The 19,071-nt window shown below is 43.5% G+C and overlaps 1 protein-coding gene across 2 annotated transcripts; it reads right to left on the minus strand.

Annotated features, from left to right (window-relative positions):
• Positions 1 to 745: 745 nt before the first annotated feature.
• On the minus strand, positions 746 to 8,745 carry TSN (translin). 2 transcript variants are annotated; one of them, XM_005911659.3, is made up of 6 exons: positions 8,525 to 8,738; positions 7,301 to 7,394; positions 5,886 to 5,982; positions 4,053 to 4,168; positions 3,343 to 3,422; positions 746 to 2,711 (listed from the first exon to the last, which is right to left on the minus strand). In XM_005911659.3, the coding sequence occupies exons 1-6, from the start codon at positions 8,588 to 8,590 to the stop codon at positions 2,478 to 2,480; spliced, it is 687 nt and encodes a 228-aa protein (XP_005911721.2). In that variant the 5' UTR covers positions 8,591 to 8,738; the 3' UTR covers positions 746 to 2,477. The 2 variants fall into 2 exon arrangements, with proteins under 2 accessions (XP_005911721.2, XP_070245202.1); XM_070389101.1 differs by lacking the exon at positions 3,343 to 3,422 and having other exon boundaries at positions 8,525 to 8,745.
• Between the last annotated feature and the right edge of the window lie 10,326 nt (positions 8,746 to 19,071).

The raw sequence follows: 19,071 nt of genomic DNA on the forward strand, positions 1-19,071 counted from the left end.
AGGCATGACAGTGATGCTCTACCTGGGACAAACAGTGTAGTCTAGACCAAGAAAGAAGAAAGTTGAAGAAAGTTGTAACTTCTGAGTGCACAATCATGAAACAGTGCAAAAAGAGCCATATCCGAATCATCTCTTTAGCCAAGTGAAGGTCTCAAAACACAGCCAAAGGAGCTTTTGTTCTTTATTACATTCCCCTAAGCATCACTCATTGTTTAAGGCAGGGCAAATCCTGTCAAGTATTTATGGAGCTCTTTTCTTCTCCTTATAAATAAATAAATCTGTAAAGAAAGCATCCACTAGTCTCTGTTTTCTCTAACCTGCTTGATTTTCTAAAGTTAAAAAAAGCAATCCTGGTGTCCTGAAACCACAGCCAAGGCTTCTCAACATTTTCAGTTAAAATACCTGTTATTTCCCAACCAGGGGAGAGCACACCACCATTACCTATACTTACAGCACACAGCTCAGTGCTGTTGACTTCTAACTATCACAGGGTAGTGTGTGCTCATTGCCCTGGTCTTCTTCAGCCGCAAAAATATTCAGAACTTGGGACTTCCGCAGTAGTCCTGTGGCTAAGACTACATACTTCCAACTCAGGGGGTGTGGGTTCTATCCCTGGTCAGGGAACCAGGCTCCTATATGCCAAATGGCATGCAAAAAAATTTTAAAAGAAAAAAACACTCAGAACTTACTGTCCACATAGAAGAGTTCTCATGGCAACACACTAAGTGACAAAAAGACCAAAAAATAAAAGAAACTGTTTTTATTGCTTTACAACAAGCCAGCAACAGACACAACACAATAATCACACATAACACTTGACATCCCCAAATGGTGTACAAAACCAGAACATGCTCCTCCACTTAAAATCTATTTGTGAAAACTGAAATCCAAAACTTCTCCCAAGAACTTTGCTATTCTCAAGCAGAGTCAATACTTAAAGAAGCAAAGAAAACTAGTATCAAACTTACTGCATATGTCTGATCACATAATTCAGAATCTTTTACGCTCAATCCAGGCAGTGCTATTACTGCACATTTTAGATGGCCATCCTAGGTACTTTAAGACTCCAACAACTTTCTTCTTTCCACAAATTCTTTGCAGAAAGAGCTGTCAAGAAAATTGTTCTAAAACCCAACAATGCACAGCAATTTATGCCTCATTTCTACTTCTTTCCTCATAATGGAAAATTTGGCCGTCCTTAACTCAGCCTGATAACAACTCCAATGCCCATGCCGAAAATCCTACTTACAAACAGGAAACCTAAACTCATATTAGGCATGAGAGGGTGACACTTCTAAGTAGTTCCTATTATTCTGGACACACTGGCACCTTCCTTTCAATGAGCTCCAAGATACTGTGGTTTAAGTCACCATAATTCAACAGCAAGTTACATGGCAAGTACTACCTGAAAATGGGGGATGGGGAGGGTGCGGGTTGCAGGGGACGGGCGCTGTGCCAGTAAGATATATGTGACTTGCCCAAAACTGGAATAATTAACAACCTGAGAGGATTGTTTATTCTTAAAAATATGACCATGTCAGCTACTTTTTGCCTTTTAATTCAAGGTTTTCTCTTTCTTCCAGACAAAGCACAGCATTCTTCTCTCAGAATATCACCTGTCAGGGTGTTGAGAATTAACTGACTGAGAGGCTGCACACTCCCAGACCTACAGGTCTACCTGGCCATTAGGTAAGAGGTTTCACACTCAGAAATATATGAAATGTTTAAGATGCATGTGGAGAAGATGTTTAATTCTGCAACAGCAGAATGTTAAGGCAACATCAGAAAATGGGTGTTTTAGAACCCTACCCCTACTCCCCACCTGGTAAACATAGCCAGATGATGCTACTCAATCCTTATTACCAAACTGTCCCAAAATAACCTGTTGAACTTGTCTTTGAAGTTTAATCTCTGATATTTTGATGGCAGTGAGATAGAACCCTGGGACTATACTTGCCTTGCAAAAAAATTCAACACCTGATTTACTCACAAGGCTTAAAATAAGGAAGGAAAATATAAAATAAGTTGTCCTTCACTTGGCAACCATCCGTTTAATTATCTGTTTTTACACTGTATCCAGGCCACACCTGGATATGGATGGCTAATGTGGAAATAGAAAACACAAGGATCACTCCTGGAAGAATCACAAACAAGACAATGAAGTTCTCAATCAGCACATCGACAGCATCAGGGTAAGCAAGAAAAGAACTTTACCAAGAGATCAACATGTACGTTTTCTGACAAAACTGAAGTATACTGAGTTACAGAGCAAATTCACTGAAAACAACAAAGAAAAACCTGTCTTTGTAAAGGCTATTCTGTCACCCCCTAAAAAGTGTTTCAACTCTGATACACCACACAACCGGTTAAGAAAATGAAGCGCGGTGTTTAGCGACGGGACATTCTAACTACCATGGGAGGTGCTGGGCTGGGCCTGGTGGGCACCACTGGAGTTAGCAGGGCTGGGGGGGAGCCCCCTACTTCTCCACGCAGGCTGCTGCCGTCTCCTTGTTGAAACCCCGGATGGAGAGGTCGTAGACTACCTCCTCCACTTTCTTCACGTCATACTTCAGGCCATCGTAGCGCTTCCTCAGGGAATCGTTTTTGAGGTTGAGGAGGCGGAAGCCGGAGTCCAGCTCGTTGATGAAGGTGGAGATGTGCAGGGGCCGGGAGTAGTCTCCGGCAGTCACGCTGTTGACAGACAACCTCGACTGTGGGACAGAAAAGGAACGTCACAGCAGGGCTCTTCCTCCAAGTCACAGCCACGAGGCCGGTGCTCCACATGACTTGTCCACACTATCCCTCATAATTACAGTTTTGACAACTGCTCGGTATTACTTACTTACTTAAAACTTAAGAAATCATTCCCCTTTTGATGGAGTTTCTGTGGTCTCCCGACTTCTCATAAATAGGGTTAGAGTAAATTCCTTTATAACAGCTTTCTTCTGCTTTTGATTTATTTTTATAGGACAATTTCTTGGAGTGGAATTAAGGGGTAAAAGACAATAACAACTAGTAAAAGTTCTACAGTTAATTGTTCCCCAAAACAACTATATAAAGGAACAAGTTACCAGGAATATATACTGTGCCACTGCTCTGAAAGGAAGAAGTTGTTCTCATCTTTTTAAATCGCATAATATCAAGTGTGCAAGGCCACCTCATTGTCTGAATTGCCATCCCAGCAAAACATTAACACACACAGTACGCAGTCAATGACTACCCTGTGACCGACAGATGGCTTAGAAAAGAATGGGACATCTGAATTTTTGTACCCATTTAAAAAAACTGACAATGATGTGGAAAGATCAAAAAGAGCAAATGGCAAATCACTAAGCTTCTTACCAGTTCACTAGCGAGAATAAGAACTCCCGAGAGATAATCTTCCACATCCAAGTGAAATCCCTTCTCCCGATCAGGCTCAACTGAAAAATGTGACACGGTAAAGACAGGGTCATGATGGAAACGTAACTTACACCTAAAATTTTTTTTAAATACACACACATATACACAAGTACAATTTCTCTCAAAGTAAAAACAGGAGTCTTTCAAAACTATCTTTTAAATGTAGACATATCCTTGGTAACAGACCTCACTGTGGAATCTTTGAGCTCTCAAGCAAAATTCAATCTTTCATTTCGTTTTTCTTAAAGTAATACCACCAAGAATAGTATCCTGTTATGCATGAGAATAGCTTTTAGAAGGTATGCGTTGAAACATTTAAGAAGTCATGGGATCTACACCTGACTTCCAAACAGTTCAAACATGCCCCCAACACACAGTGAGGAGACTACACAGACAGGGCAAAATGTGAACAAGCAGAGGATCTCAGTGGGAGTAAGCAGGTGTTCACTTTCAACTTTTCTGTAGACTTAAAATTTTTAAAAACTAAAAGAAACGCCCAAGTACACAGAGCAAGCCCCTACATATTTTTAGTTTTCATCTGTCCAAGAAACCAGTTTTCCACTTAGTTCTCATTTGTTTCCATAAACAGAAAGCCCCTCCCACCAAAAATTAAACCGATCATGTGGATGGACACGACTGAGGACACTCACTGCCTAGGATCTCTGTAACCGCTTCTCGGGTCACTAGGGTTTCGGACTCCAAGTACACAACAAACGCTGCCAAGAAGACCAAGCGCTGCAGCACAAACCTCCAGTGCTCGTGAAACCTGCAGTGAGTGCAAGGGACCAGGTGTTAGAAAAGACAGGCACAGGACAATCACAGCCAAACACATGAGGCACGGGACCTTTTCAAATAAAACCTTATGTGAAACTCCAAAATATAAAATGTGTTAAGAACAATACAACATTTAAGTATTATATATAGATGGATTTAGTGTACATTTTGCCAGTCCAAATTTATAACAATTATTTATTATAATTTTAATATATAAGAAGCACGGTCCAATTCTGATGAATGCAAAAGTTTACAACCAAATGTTATAGACAAGAGCAACTGTGCTTTAGAAGTTTAATCGGTGAACAATGATACTGCTCTGAGAAAAATAAATGCTGGCAAATGCAAATTGATGAGAACTGCAACGTACATCAGCCTCAGCATCTCAGTCCTACACTCTGAACTGAATGCAGGGTATCAAGAAACTCCAAAATAAAAGAAAAAGAAACTCCAGCTTCACACACATGAGAAAGAACTACCGTCACTAAACAGGTGACCTTAAAACGTTGGGAATACATTAGTTAAAGTGAGCGAGGAGACTGAAAAAGAAAAAAGAAATTTTATAACCCCTTGATGTTTATGCTATGCCTCCTGATTTTCAAATGTGGCAACAAATTCAAAAACATCTTTCAACACAACCTAGGTCAAACCAAACATTTTGAGGGCCAAATCAGCCAGAGGGCAGCCTGTATGTGAACGCCAAACTCCATGCTCTCTAAAGACCCTGCCAATTCTACTGTTCTATTCTCTAAGCGCCCACTATTAACCTTACAGCAGGGGTCAGCAAACCTTTTCTAAGACTGAGACTTTCTGGGTCACATTCAGTCTCTGTCACACTCTTATTTCTTTTTTTTTTCCTTAGGTAACTCTTTAAAATATAAATATATTTATACAAAATATAAAAGGTCACGGTAGTTTGCCAGCCCCTCCCTATCTTTCAACAATCTTGTGAGGTTACACTACCCACTCCCCACATACCTGTCTTAAGTATTTCTTGCCCTAACGTATCCTAAAAGAACATTGTCTCTAGTGAGAAAGCAAGTCTAAATAAAAAGTTTAGGTTCCTATTTACCATATTTCATCAACACTCAGTTTTTCCCAGTTTAACACCTGTGAAATCAGGAAGTATTAAACAATCTAAAACCTGTGAAATCAGGAAGTATTAAAGTATTAAACAAACATGTTTCATAATTATGAATAATAACAATCTTTTCCCTAATAATACAAAACGTAACATTGTTTCTTAAAATTAATAGTGTTGTAGATTTAATAAAATAATGGCATAAAATATTAGCTGCATATGTTACTTGGCAGCAAAATTCAATATTCAGTTTATACATATACACTGCCACTTAATTCCATAATCTTAATAGCATAGATTCGGCCCATCCAACTTTACAAGTAACTTCAATAAACTAAAAAAATATTCTCCATTTTGACCTTCACATAATACATATTTTATTTTTATTACTTTCTCATTGCAAAAATTACACGTTCCTTAAGAAAATTATGAAAGTAAAAGGGAGAAAAAGAAAGTCAGCAATTTTGTCACCATTAAAATACTACCACTATTAACAGTTCCTTTTCCTCTCTGTTGTTTCTTCTAAGTAGGATTGTCACCTAAATCTAAGCAATCATTTAGTCCACATAAATTTTTCTCTTGCCTTCTTTTACTTAATGTTATACAAGATGCTACTTGTCTTACAAACCTGTAATACTGTTCAGCAGGAAACTTGGTCTTCAAAGATGTTAGATGTGTTTTTACTGTACCAAAATGTTCTCGAGCTTTCAAACACCTTTTTGGAACTGATCACAAAAAGATAGTCAAATGAAGTAATGAAAGACTTACCAAATTTCAAATACAGTTCTTGCTTAACAATCTATGCAGTCTACCTGGAAATAAATCAATTTTTTTAAATCTCATGAGCAAATGTAGAGCATGCATCTCTGCTATCAACCTGGCTCTCAAAATTTCATATCTAGTTTCCCTACTGAAAAATAAACAACAAAAAATTGCTAAAAGGGGGTATGTCAGGAAACACACTGGCAAACTGTTATAAATTAACTAATCTTTAAGCTGCCTTTCCTAGTCAGTCGCCAAAGGATGCCTAAAACTGGATTTTGAAGGCTCCCATATTTGGTCAAGGACTTCCCTGGTGGCTCAGATGGTAAAGCATCTGCCTACAATGCGGGAGACCCAGGTTCAATCCCTGGGTTTGGGAAGATCTCCTGGAGAAGGAAATGGCACCCCACTCCAGTATTCTTGCCTGGAAAATCCCATAGACGGAGGAGCCTGGTAGGCTACAGTCCATGGGCTCGCAAAGAGTTGGACACGACTGAGCGACTTCACTTAGCACTTATATTTGGTCAAAAAGCAGCTTTAGGACTTCTTTGCAAGTTCAGTGGTTAACACTCCATGCCTCCACTGCAGGGTGCAAGGATTCAATCCCTGTTTGGGGAACTAAGATTCCACATGTCACACGATGTGATCAAAAATTAAAAAAAAAAGTTTTAACAGCTTTATTATTCTCAATCAGGCTGACCAACTCCCTATCTCTCACAAAAATGACTTGCCCCTGACACCTGTTAGCTACATTATGAAATAATTCTTAATCTGAAAACACATTTCACTTCTTTTAACTGTGTTATCTTTTACAATAGAGATTCCATTTCTAAACTTCTTATACTCTATCTCCATTCAAGAGACTGACTGTAAACACTGTGACAACATTTTACACTGGCCATTTTATTATCTAAAAGTACATACTAAATCACATTCAATGACTGAAAGATTGGTGTTAAGAAAAAGCCAAATAAAAGTTGCTATATACACAAGAGAACTATGGAACTACCACAATTATCATCAGAACTACACCACTAGAGAAAACATTCCTAATCCAACCTATGTGAAAGCATAAAATCAACAAAAATACAGAGAATTCCATAAACCTATAAAATGATCAACTCACTTATTTCTCCAATTTTTACTCACCATAAAAACATGAGGAACAATTTTCATAGTTAAACCTTACAGATTTGATATGTCTTCTGATTGTAAATTAATTCTTTAGATGAAAGACTGACAGAGTGGATAAAACCTTCCAAATCAAAACAAAGAACTTACTGTCCTGAAACCCAGCACCCTGATGGACCCCTTGCAGTAGAGTTAAAATCTCTCGAGCTGTTTGTTCTAAACTCTGTACAACTTTTCGGATTTCCTAGAAAGAATTAGATCAAAATATCAAATAAATTCAACATATGTATTATATTATCATAGCCTCAAACCAAACATACTAGATAGTATATTTGATCTATGACACCTTCACATACATTTTAAACACTATCAACCTTTACAATGACACAAATGGTGCACAAGACTTATTCAGAACTGAATTCTGACTTTTCTACCTTCTCTATGAGATCTTCAGGAAGTCATTAAAACACCTGAGATTCCTCATACAGATTTCAAACGGTAATAGCCACCCACTCGCCCCAAATATCCCATTGGAACACTGAAGGAGATGAGGTATCCAGACATAAACCAAAAAGAGAAAAACGTCCAGACACAACACAGGACTGAGTATTTTTCATTCATTCATTTTACAAATATTCACTGAGCACTTGTATGACTAGGGAACCAAGCAAATGGTCCCTTCTTTCCTGCAGTTGCGTCAAGCGGGAGGCGTTTAAAAAGTAACAACCGCACAAATTAATGCGCTACTATAAGTAAACATAACAGGAAAAAGATCCTTTTGATTGTGAGGTCAAGAAGATGACCAGAAAAAAAGAGTGGAAAAGAAACGCATTCCAGGAAAAGCAAGCAGTGCTTGCAAAAGTCCCGAGGCAGGACGCTATTTGGGGAACTGGAAGAATAAAAGGGAGGTAGCGTGACCATAGCATACAACAGAAGGAGTAAAATGAGACTGGAGAGACCCGTGGGCCACAGTTGGATCTGGATTTTTATCCTACGTGGAATGAGAAGCCATAGTAGAGTTTTAAAGAGAAATGGCCACACGTGCTTTTAAGACACCAATAACCCACACAAGAAACACGTGTTGTCTGAGTCCCACGCGCTGAGGGTTCGACATAAAAATGAATTAAAAATGAGAAAAACTGACACCCAAATAAGGTAGGTGATGCTGAAGAGCCGAGCCCTGAACACAGGGAACCAGGACCTGGCAGCAGAATCGGGGGCGGGGGCAAAGAGGTGCCCTAAGCCAAACGAGAAGGGTAGGAACCACCCCCGGAGGCTTCCCCACCGCTCGAATCAGAGCGACGGAGGAGGGCCGGGCGTCGCGGCCCAGCTAGGCAAGGAGAGGGGAAGGGATATGGGGAGACGGGGGCTCGCCTCTCGGATGTCCTGCTCGGCAGCCAAAAAGCCCTGCAGCTCCACGAAGATCTCGCTCACAGACATGGCGCCGGCCGCACGACCGTCAGCCAGGGCTGCGAGGGTGGCCGGCACAGTGCGTTCCGGAGACAACCTGCGCCTTCAGTTGCAACGTCCCGCCGCCACCGCCGCTGCCGCTGAGTCCACCGGGCCCTACACAGAGGCTGTCGCTGGGGTCCTCCCAGGCCCGCGGCGCCCAGGAAGCCGGGCTGTCCGCCGCGATGCCTGAGACGCTGGCCGGAAGGCAAAGCATGATGGGCGGGGCTCTTCGACAGGCATCGCTGGAAACAACCCGGGAGGGGTCCTCCGCGCACGTGGGCCTAAGAGAGGTGGGGACTTGGGCTAAGAAGTGTGGAACCATCCTGGTGTTAGCTAGTCGTTTCCTCCGTCAGTGTCATGCTATGTGTTTGGTCCCAGGAGCTGTGCACGATACCAAAACCTGAGGTCTCTTATATGAAATCATGTTAAGTTCAGTCGCTCAGTCGTATCCGACTGTTTGCGACCCCGTGGACTGCAGCACATCAGGCTTCCTTATACATCACCAACTGCCGGAGCTTGCTCAGACGCCCTGTCCAGCCAGTCGGTAGTGCCATCCGACCATCATCCTCTCTCTTCCCCTTCTCCTCCTGCCTTCAATCAGGGTCTTTTCCCAGTAAGTCAGTTCTTCGCATCAGGTGGCCAAAGTATTGGAGTTTCTGCTTCAGCATGAATTCTTCCAGTCAATATTCAGGACTCATTTTCTTTAAGATTGACTGATTGGATCTCCTTGCAGTCCAAGGGACTCTCAAGAGTCTTCTCCAACACCACAGTTCAAAAACTTAAATTCTTCAGCGCTCAGATTTCTTTATGGTCCAACTTTCACATCCATTCATGACTACTGGAAAAAACATAGCTTTGACTAGATGGACCTTTGTTGGCAAAGTAATGTCTCAGCTTTTCAATATGCTGTCTAGGTTGGTCATAGCTTTTCTTCCAAGGAACAAGCATCTTTTAATTTCATGGCTGCAGTCACCATCTGCAGTGATTTTTGGAGCCCAAGAAAATAAAGTCTGTCACTGTTTCTATTGTTTCCCCTATTTGCCATGATGTAATGGGAACAGGTGCCATGATCTTTTTTTTGAATGTTGAGTTTAAGCCAGCTTTTTCACTCCTCTTTCACTGTCATCAAGAGACTCTTCAGTTCCTCTTCACTTTCTGCCATAAGGGTGGTGTCATCTGCTGTATCTGAGGTTACTGCTGCTGCTGCTGCTAAGTCACTTCACTCGTGTCCGACTCTGTGCGACCCCATAGACGGCAGCCAACCAGGCTCCTCCGTCCCTGGGATTCTCCAGGCAAGAACACTGGAGTGGGTTGCCATTTCCTTCTCCAATGCATGAAAGTGAAAAGTGAAAGTCAAATCGCTGGGTCGTGTCTGACTCTTTGCGACCCTATGGACTGCAGCCCACCAGGCTCCTCCGCCCATGGGATTTTCCAGGCAAGAGTACTGGAATGGGGTGCCATCGCCTTCTCCGGAGGTTACTGAGGTTACTTCTAATATCTAATAAAATGCGTTATGTAAATAGTTGTTTAAAATAATGTGTAAATAGTTCCCAGTACACAGAAAATTAAAGTTTTACTTTTCATAACTCTGGAATTCAGTATTTTCTCTCTGGGGTTGGTTAAATCTGCCCATGTGAAACCACAGATTCAGAGGGCTGACTGTACAAGGTGTTTTGTCCTACAGCAGTTGGTAGGAAGATGCTTCAGTCCTGAAGGGTATTCGGATTCCAATCTTTGGAAAAACATTCGTCTCTGCAAAAAATACTCGGGAAAAATAAAAGTTATGCAGGACTGGAACAATAGGATGGATTAAGAGTAAAAATTTTCTCTATGTACTTTTTTTAAGTTTAACATCCCTGTAGGATTGTATTGCATTTTTTAAGATCATATGAATTTTTAAGCATTTCGAGTGTGAAGTTTCTCTTCTCAACTAACACTTTTCCTCCATTCTCCTTCCTTGAGGCAAGACTCTCTGTCTGACCAAATTCCATACATGTACCCTACAGATTGGAGCAGGAAATGGCAACCCACTCCAGTATTCTTGCCTGGAGAATCCCATGAACAGATGAGCCTGGCTAGCTACGGTCCATGTGGTTACAAAGACTCACACAACATGACTTAACAACTAAACAACAACAACCCTACAGATATGTGTGTGTAGGGTGGACTCCAAATGAATTAAAATGATTACTTATATCAACTAAATGATACCTTATTGTTTGCTTTGTCCCACATGTTATTCTAAAACTTTACATGAAGGATCTAAAACTTTACATGAAGGACTTATGCAAATCTGATACTATTTTTATCCTATAAATGATAAGATGGTTGAGAGGTGGGGGAGGGGCAAATACAGACAGGATTAAGAGGTACAAACTACAAGTTATAAAATAGATAAGTTAACAGACGTAATGTACAGCACAGCGAAAAAGCCAATGTTTTATAATAATTTTATATGGATATCTATAAAATCACCAAATTACTAAATTATATACTTGCAGTTAATATAATAAGTGAACTATACTTTGATAGTATAACTATACTTCCCACATTGAAGGTCAGGAAGGGCAGTGGTGAGGAGATATCCCTCGTCCAAGGTAAGGAGCAATGGCTGCGCTTTGCTGGAGCAGCTGTGAAGAGATACCCCACGCCCAAGGTAAGAGAAACCCAAGTAAGATGGTAGGTGTTGCAAGAGGGCATCAGAGGGCAAACACACTGAAACCATACTCACAGAAAACTAGTCAATCTAATCACACTACGACCACAGCCTTGTCTAACTCAATGAAACTAAGCCATGCCCGTGGGGCAACCCAAGACAGGCGGGTCATGGTAGAGAGATCTGACAGAATGTGGTCCACTGGAGAGGGGAATGGCAAACCACTTCAGTATTCTTGCCTTGAGAACCCCATGAACAGTATGAAAAGGCAAAATTATAGGATACTGAAAGAGAAACTCCCAGGTCAGTAAGTTCCCACTATGCTACTGGAGATCAGTGGAGAAATAACTCAAGAAAGAAAGAAGGGATGGAGCCAAAGAAAACAATACCCAGCTGTGGATGTGACTGGTGATAGAAGTAAGGTCCGATGCTGTAAAGAGCAATATTGCACAGGGACCTGGAATGTCAGGTCCATGAATCAAGGCAAATTGGAAGTGGTCAAACAAGAGATGGCAGGAGTGAATGTTGACATTCTAGGAATCAGCGAACTCAAATGGACTGGAATGGGTGAATTTAACTCAGATGACCATTATATCTACTACTGTGGGCAGGAATCCCTCAGAAGAAATGGAGTGGCCATGATGGTCAACAAAAGAGTCCAAAATGCAGTACTTGGATGCAATCTCAAAAACGACAGAATGATCTCTGTTCATTTCCAAGGCAAACCATTTAATGTCACAGTAATCCAAGTCTATGCCCCAACCAGTAACGCTGAAGAAGCTGAAGTTGAACGGGTCTATGAAGACCTACAAGACCTTTTAGAACTAACACCCAAAAAAGATGTCCTTTTCATTATAGGGGACTGGAATGCAAAAGTAGGAAGTCAAGAAACACCTGGAGTAACAGGCAAATTTGGCCTTGGAATACGGAATGAAGCAGGGCAAAGACTAATAGAATTTTGCCAAGAAAATGCACTGGTCATAACAAACACCCTCTTCCAACAATACAAGAGAAGACTCTATACATGGACATCACCAGATGGTCAACACCAAAATCAAATTGATTATGTTCTTTGCAGCCAAAGATGGAGAGGCTCTATACAGTCAGCAAAAACAAGACCAGGAGCTGACTGTGGCTCAGACCATGAACTCCTTATTGCCAAATTAGGACTTAAATTGAAGAAAGTAGGGAAAACCACTAGACCATTCAGGTATGACCTAAATCAAATCCCTTATGATTATACAGTACAAGTGAGAAATAGATTTAAGGGCCTAGATCTGATAGATAGAGTGCCTGATGAACTATGGAATGAGGTTCATGACATTGTACAGGAGACAGGGATCAAGACCATTCCCATAGAAAAGAAATGCAAAAAAGCAAAATGGCTATCTGGGGAGGCCTTACAAATAGCTGTGAAAAGAAGAGAAGTGAAAAGCAAAGGAGAAAAGGAAAGATATAAACATCTGAATGCAGAGTTCCAAAGAATAGCAAGAAGAGATAAGAAAGCCTTCCTCAGCGATCAATGCAAAGAAATAGAGGAAAACAACAGAATGGGAAAGACTAGGGATCTCTTCAAGAAAATCAGAGATACCAAAGGAACATTTCATGCAAAGATGAGCTCAATAAAGGACAGAAATGGTATGGACCTAACAGAAGCAGAAGATATTAAGAAGAGGTGGCAAGAATACACAGAAGAACTGTACAAAAAAGATCTTCACGACCCAGATAATCACGATGGTGTGATCACTCACCTAGAGCCAGACATCCTGGAATGTGAAGTCAAGTGGGCCTTAGAAAGCATCACTACGAACAAAGCTAGTGGAGGTGATGGAATTCCAGTTGAGCTATTTCAAATCTTGAAAGATGATGCTGTGAAAGTGCTGCACTCAGTATGCCAGCAAATTTGGAAAAGTCAGCAGTGGCCACAGGACTGGAAAAGGTCAGTTTTCATTCCAATCGCAAAGAAAGGCAATGCCAAAGAATGCTCAAACTACCGCACAATTGCACTCATCTACACGCTAGTAAAGTAATGCTCAAATTCTCCAAGCCAGGCTTCAGCAATATGTGACCGTGAACTTCCTAATGTTCAAGCTGGTTTTAGAAAAGGCAGAGGAACCAGAGATCAAATTGCCAACATCTGATGGATCATGGAAAAAGCAAGAGAGTTCCAGAAAAACATCTATTTCTGCTTTCTTGACTATGCCAGAGCCTTTGACTGTGTGGATCACAATAAACTGTGGAAAATTCTGAAAGTGATGGTAATACCAGACCACCTGATCTGCCTCTTGAAAAATTTGTATACAGGTCAGGAAGCAACAGTTAGAACTGGACATGGAACAACAGACTGGTTCCAAATAGGAAAAGGAGTTCATCAAGGCTGTACATTGTCACCCTGTTTATTTAACTTATATGCAGAGTACATCATGAGAAATGCTGGACTGGAAGAAACACAAGCTGGAATCAAGATTGCTGGGAGAAATATCAATAACCTCAGATATGCAGATGACACCACCCTTATGGCAGAAAGTGAAGAGGAACTAAAAGCTTCTTGATGAAAGTGAAAAAAGGAGAGTGAAAACAGTTGGCTTAAAGCTCAACATTCAGAAAACGAAGATCATGGCATCTGCTTCTGTCACTTCATGGGAAATAGATGGGGAAACAGTGGAAACAATGTCAGACTTTATTTTGGGGGGCTCCAAAATCACTGCAGATGGTGATTGCAGCCATGAAATTAAAAGACGCTTACTCCTTGGAAGGAAAGTTATGACCAACCTAGATAGCATATTCAAAAGCAGAGACATTACTTTGCCAACAAAGGTTCATCTAGTCAAGGCTATGGTTTTTCCAGTGGTCATGTATGGATGTGAGAGTTGGACTGTGAAGAAAGCTGAGTGCCAAAGAATTGATGCTTTTGAACTATGGTGTTGGAGAAGATTCTTGAGAATCCCTTGGACTGCAAGGAGATCCAACCAGTCCATTCTGAAGGAGATCAGCCCTGGGATTTCTTTGGAAGGAATGATGCTAAAGCTAAAATTCCTGTACTTTGGCCACCTCATGCGAAGAGTTGACTCATTGGAAAAGACTGATGCTGGGAGGGATTGGGGGCAGGAGGAGCAGGGGACGACAGAGGATGAGATGGCTGGATGGCATCACTGACTCGATGGACGTTACTCTGGGTGAACTCCGGGAGTTGGTGATGGACAGGGAGGCCTGGCGTGCTGCAATTCATGGGGTCGCAAAGAGTCGGACACAACTGATCGACTGAACTGAACTGACTGATACTTTGATAAAAAAGAAAAACTGAAAGTCAGAATTTAAGAAATAAGATCATTCTTTTGTTTAGTTCTATTTTTAAAATTCTTAACATATTTTGTCAAATCACTTTTCAAAGACATTGAACGAATTTCCATTCCCCTGCCACCAGGGCCTGAAGCAGCCAGTTTGCCTGCACTCCCCCAGTGTGAATATTAACACTGTAGACATTCGGGGCTAATTTAAGGGTGAAAATAAACCTCTTTTAATAGTACTGAGGACAGTGTGATGGGTGGTGCACGTCTGCAAGGTTCTTTGAAGAGCAAAAGAGGCCAGAAAGGAGCGTGGTTGGGAGCTGTGGCCTGCAGTCTGAGGACAGGAGAAAGGGTTAGGGAGTCAGTGCAAAGAGAGAAAAACGAGATGGGCCTGGAGCTGTGTACCCATGAGGGTTTGGGTTTTTTTTCCGATTTTATTTATTTTTGGCTGTGCTACAAGGGCTTTTTTCTAGTTGCAAAGAGCAGGGGCTGCTTTTTGTTGCACTGTGTGTGGGCTTCTCAGTATAGTGGCTTCTCTCGTGGTGCGCAGGCTCTAGGGCATGCAGGTGTCAGCAGCTGCTGCCAGAGGGCTCAATAGTTGCTGTTCCTGGGCTCAATAGTTGTGGCACCTGGCCTTTGTTGCTCGGTGGCATGTGAGATCTGCCCAAACCAGGGACTGAACCCATGTCTCCTACATTGGCAGGCAGATTCTTTACCACTGAGCCACCAGGGAAGCCCCCATGAGGTTTTAATTTACAGAGGTGACATAGTGACAACTGGAAAGGCCAGTGCCACTGAAAGAAGAATTTATTACTTACATTTCCTGAGAGGACAGGGCACCATGCCATGCAGGACCACATGGGGAAGCACAAGGCTTACTCAGGAGGCAGAAGCAGGAGCAAGGAAAGCCAAGCCAGAGCCTGTGTCTGTGAGTACTTTGAATGCTTCTGGTGGGCTTCTGACTACAGGCGTGGTCTCAAGTCACCTCATACCTGGCCCTGGCATGACTTAGGGCAGGGAACCAATATTGGCTTTGTACATGAGATTCAGGTAAGGAGATGCTCCAGGCTGAGCCTTTGCTAGCCCTGGGAGAAATAGTCCCTCTGCAGCCAGCTGGCTTTTTTAAAATTTATTTTGTAATCAAATATAGTTGATTTACCATCTTGTGCTAGTTTCTGGGACACAGCAAAGTGACTCAGTTATATAGATATTCTTTTTCATATTTTTTTGCTGTTATGGTTTATCACAGGATATCGATATTGTGTTAAACAGTAGGACTTTGTTGTCTATCCATTATATATATAATAGTTTGCATCTGCTAATCCCAAACTGCCAGCAAGCTTGTTAAGGTGTCAAAACAGAAAAAGAGAAAATACAAACATGATTAATACAGGCTAGGAAGGGGGCACCAGGATTTGGACTACAGGCCCTTCAGGACCCAGGACATCAGGGCCCACATCCCTCACTGAAGGGCTGGAAAGGATTCTGGGGTGAAAGAGGGCATTGGTGAGTCAGCCCAGTGGTTTTCCCAGGGAATCTGAACCCTCTGGGCAGCACCCACTCTCCTCGCTTCCCACCCCTATCTCCCAGAGGCCCACCCAGCTTCACCAGGGTCACTGCCACACTTGGTATCTGGATTTGGGGCCTGTTCAGGACATTAAACACAGCATAGGGCAGGGTGTGCCCCAGGTGACAGACATCCACAGGACAGAGGAAGAAAATTTCCCTTCCAGCCTCAGGTCATGGGCCCTAAGTGGTCTGCAGACTGAATGTTTAGTTTGTCAGGTGACATGCATGGAGGCTGCACAGTTGAAGCTGGTGACACAGATGAGAATCGCTCCCCACTTCTTCCCCTAAAACTGTGCCTTTCAGTCCCACATGAGAAGCCCTGTAACTGAGCAAGGGACAGTCCGGCAGGGCCAAGGGTGGGGTAGGGGAGTCTGCCCTCTTTAGTGGCAGCAGCTGGGTTCACGTAGCTGGGCTCTCATCCCGAGGGTGACATGTTGGATGACCCCACAGGGATCAGGCAGAGAGATGGAAGGGGAGGAGAATAGGGAAAGAGGAAGGTGGGCAGAGCTGGGCAGGCACCTTGGACCTTGTCGGTGCCCACCTGGTCTCCTCTCCTCCAGCCCTCAGCCCCACCCCACAGAGCCTTCTCCTCCCATGGCCCAGCTCCCCAGACACTCAGCACATCCTGCCTTGCCCTGCAGGTGGTCCCACTCTGCCATCCACCCCCCTAACCCCCACCCCCCACCCCCTGCCATCAACCCCAGCAAGCAGCCCTTGCTGTGCTGGGCCCCCAGCCCATAGGTGATGATAGTGGCACCATGGGAAAGACGTGCCCATATTCTATCCCAAGTGAGGGGTGGCATGGGAAGACAGAGGGGAGAAAGATGGGGAGAACTGCAGTGAGCTCACTCAACAGTCCACTTGGTCTGGGGAAGTGCCTGGGAGGCATTTGTTACACGTTGTTAAGTGACTGGGGTTGGGTGGCGCTGGCAATGAGTGCTGGGGACAGATGCCAAGGCAGTGTGTATGGGACAGTCTAACTCAGTGAGAACCATCTCACCCAAGTAGCCTCCCCATTCTACATGCAAATCAGGAGGAAGGAAGAGAGGGAGGAAAACAGGGAAAGAAGTTAAGAAGGAGAGAAGGAAGGAAGAGACAAATATAGGCAGCCCACGTCTATTACCTGGGCATGTGGAAGGCCAGCTGCCATTCTGATCATTAGTACTGATGCTGCTGCCACTAAACAGTACAGACTCCCCCACCTCCACCCAGGAAACTTAACAATCATCTCACCCAAAATCTTATTTATGGCTAAGAAAACTGAGGTACCACCTGAGAGGAGGAGGATTTTTCCCCAGTGACATGGCCAAGGGTCTAGTGGGCTTCTGGATTCTTTGACCAGAAGAGCACAACTCCTATGATCCCTGGGCTCTAGACAGCAAAGTCAGAGGAGAACGAGATGGTCCCTGGCAGGGCCAGAGCATACGTCATTGAAGGCGCTGTGACTGACTCAAGCTCAGAAAGGGGAAAATGAAACAGGTCTGGGATGCAGTGAGGATTCAAGGGCTGAGACTCTGTCCCCAGTTAAGGGCAGACTTCTATGATCAGGTGAAGGCCAAGGGGAGGGTGTCCTGGTAGCTTTCTGTGAACATCCAAGAGTTCTTCCACTACCTCATGGTAAGGTGTCAAGTAAGCCCCAAGATTAATCAAAGTGTTTTCCTCAGAACATCATTTAAGGCTGCACCAAAGTGGTAACTGTATTCGTTTCCTAAGGCTGCCATTACAAATGACCACAAACTGGGTGGCTGGAAACAACAGAAATGTCTTCTCCCACAGTTCTAGAGGCTAGAAATCCAAGTCCCAGATTTTGGCAGAGCCATTCTCTTGAAGACTCTAGGGAAGAATAGTCCCTTACCTCTTCCAGCAATTCCTGGTGTTCCTCAGTTTATGACATCTCTCCAATCTCTGCCTCCATCATCACGTGGCATTCTCCGTGTGTGTGTGTGTGTGTGTGTCCAAGTTTCCTTATTATAAGGACACTAATCATTGGATTAGGGCCCACCTTATTCCATAACAACCTCATCTGAACATGATTACATCAGCAAAGATCCTGTCTGCATCACAGGTGTTGAGGTGAAGACTTAAACATATCTTTTGAGGGGACAGCAATTCAACCCAGTTCAGTGATCAGTTCCCCATGTCTCTACTCCTGATAATCAAAGTGTAATCCACAGAGCATCAGCCTCACCTGGGAGCTTGTTAGAAACACAGAACCTGAGGCCCTGCCCCCACCTAGGAATCAGAATTGGCAATCCACATGCTCACTCAATTTTGATAAGACTTGTGTCACCACCTGATCCTTTGGAGGCCAGGAATTCCTGAAGCGGGTCGGAGAAATCTGAGAGGAGATCTCCCAGAAGATCCCGTCAGTTTGCCGTCTTCCCCTACTCTGCTCCTCCTTTTCCCTCCCCATAGGAACTAAGAGATGTCAGGAATAGAGGGGACTGTTCACACACACACATACACACACACACACACACACACACGGAAGGGACCCTCAGGGAACCGTAGAACCTGCTCTGTATCTGACTCGTATCTGACTCATACATCAAACATCTAATTTTGAGAACAGCCAAGAGGCCAGCCCTGCAACAATGCAAGGAGTGAAAGCCATCTCCTGTAGGCAACAGAAGACGACACCCTTGCTAAAAGCATCAGATCAGCTTAGAAAAGCCCTCCCAAGGGGAGCTCCCGGACACAGAGCCGACCTCGTTGGCAGGTAGAATCACTGTCAGGCAGGATATCTAAATATTGAGCAGCCAGGCGAATGAGCACCTCCAAATGCAGGCAACCCCGAACGTGCCAGACGACACCTGCCAGCCAGAAGCCCCTTGAGCCCTTTCACAGCGCTGCGCCACGCCCTATGCCTCGCCCCCGCGCTACGCTGTCGCCCAGGCTCCGCCCCCGAGCCGTGCACCCAGGCTCCGCCCCGGAGCCGTGCCGCAGGCCCCGCCCTC

Source organism: Bos mutus, chromosome 2, assembly GCF_027580195.1.
Source record: "Bos mutus isolate GX-2022 chromosome 2, NWIPB_WYAK_1.1, whole genome shotgun sequence".
In the NCBI taxonomy this organism is placed as follows: Eukaryota; Metazoa; Chordata; class Mammalia; order Artiodactyla; family Bovidae; genus Bos; species Bos mutus.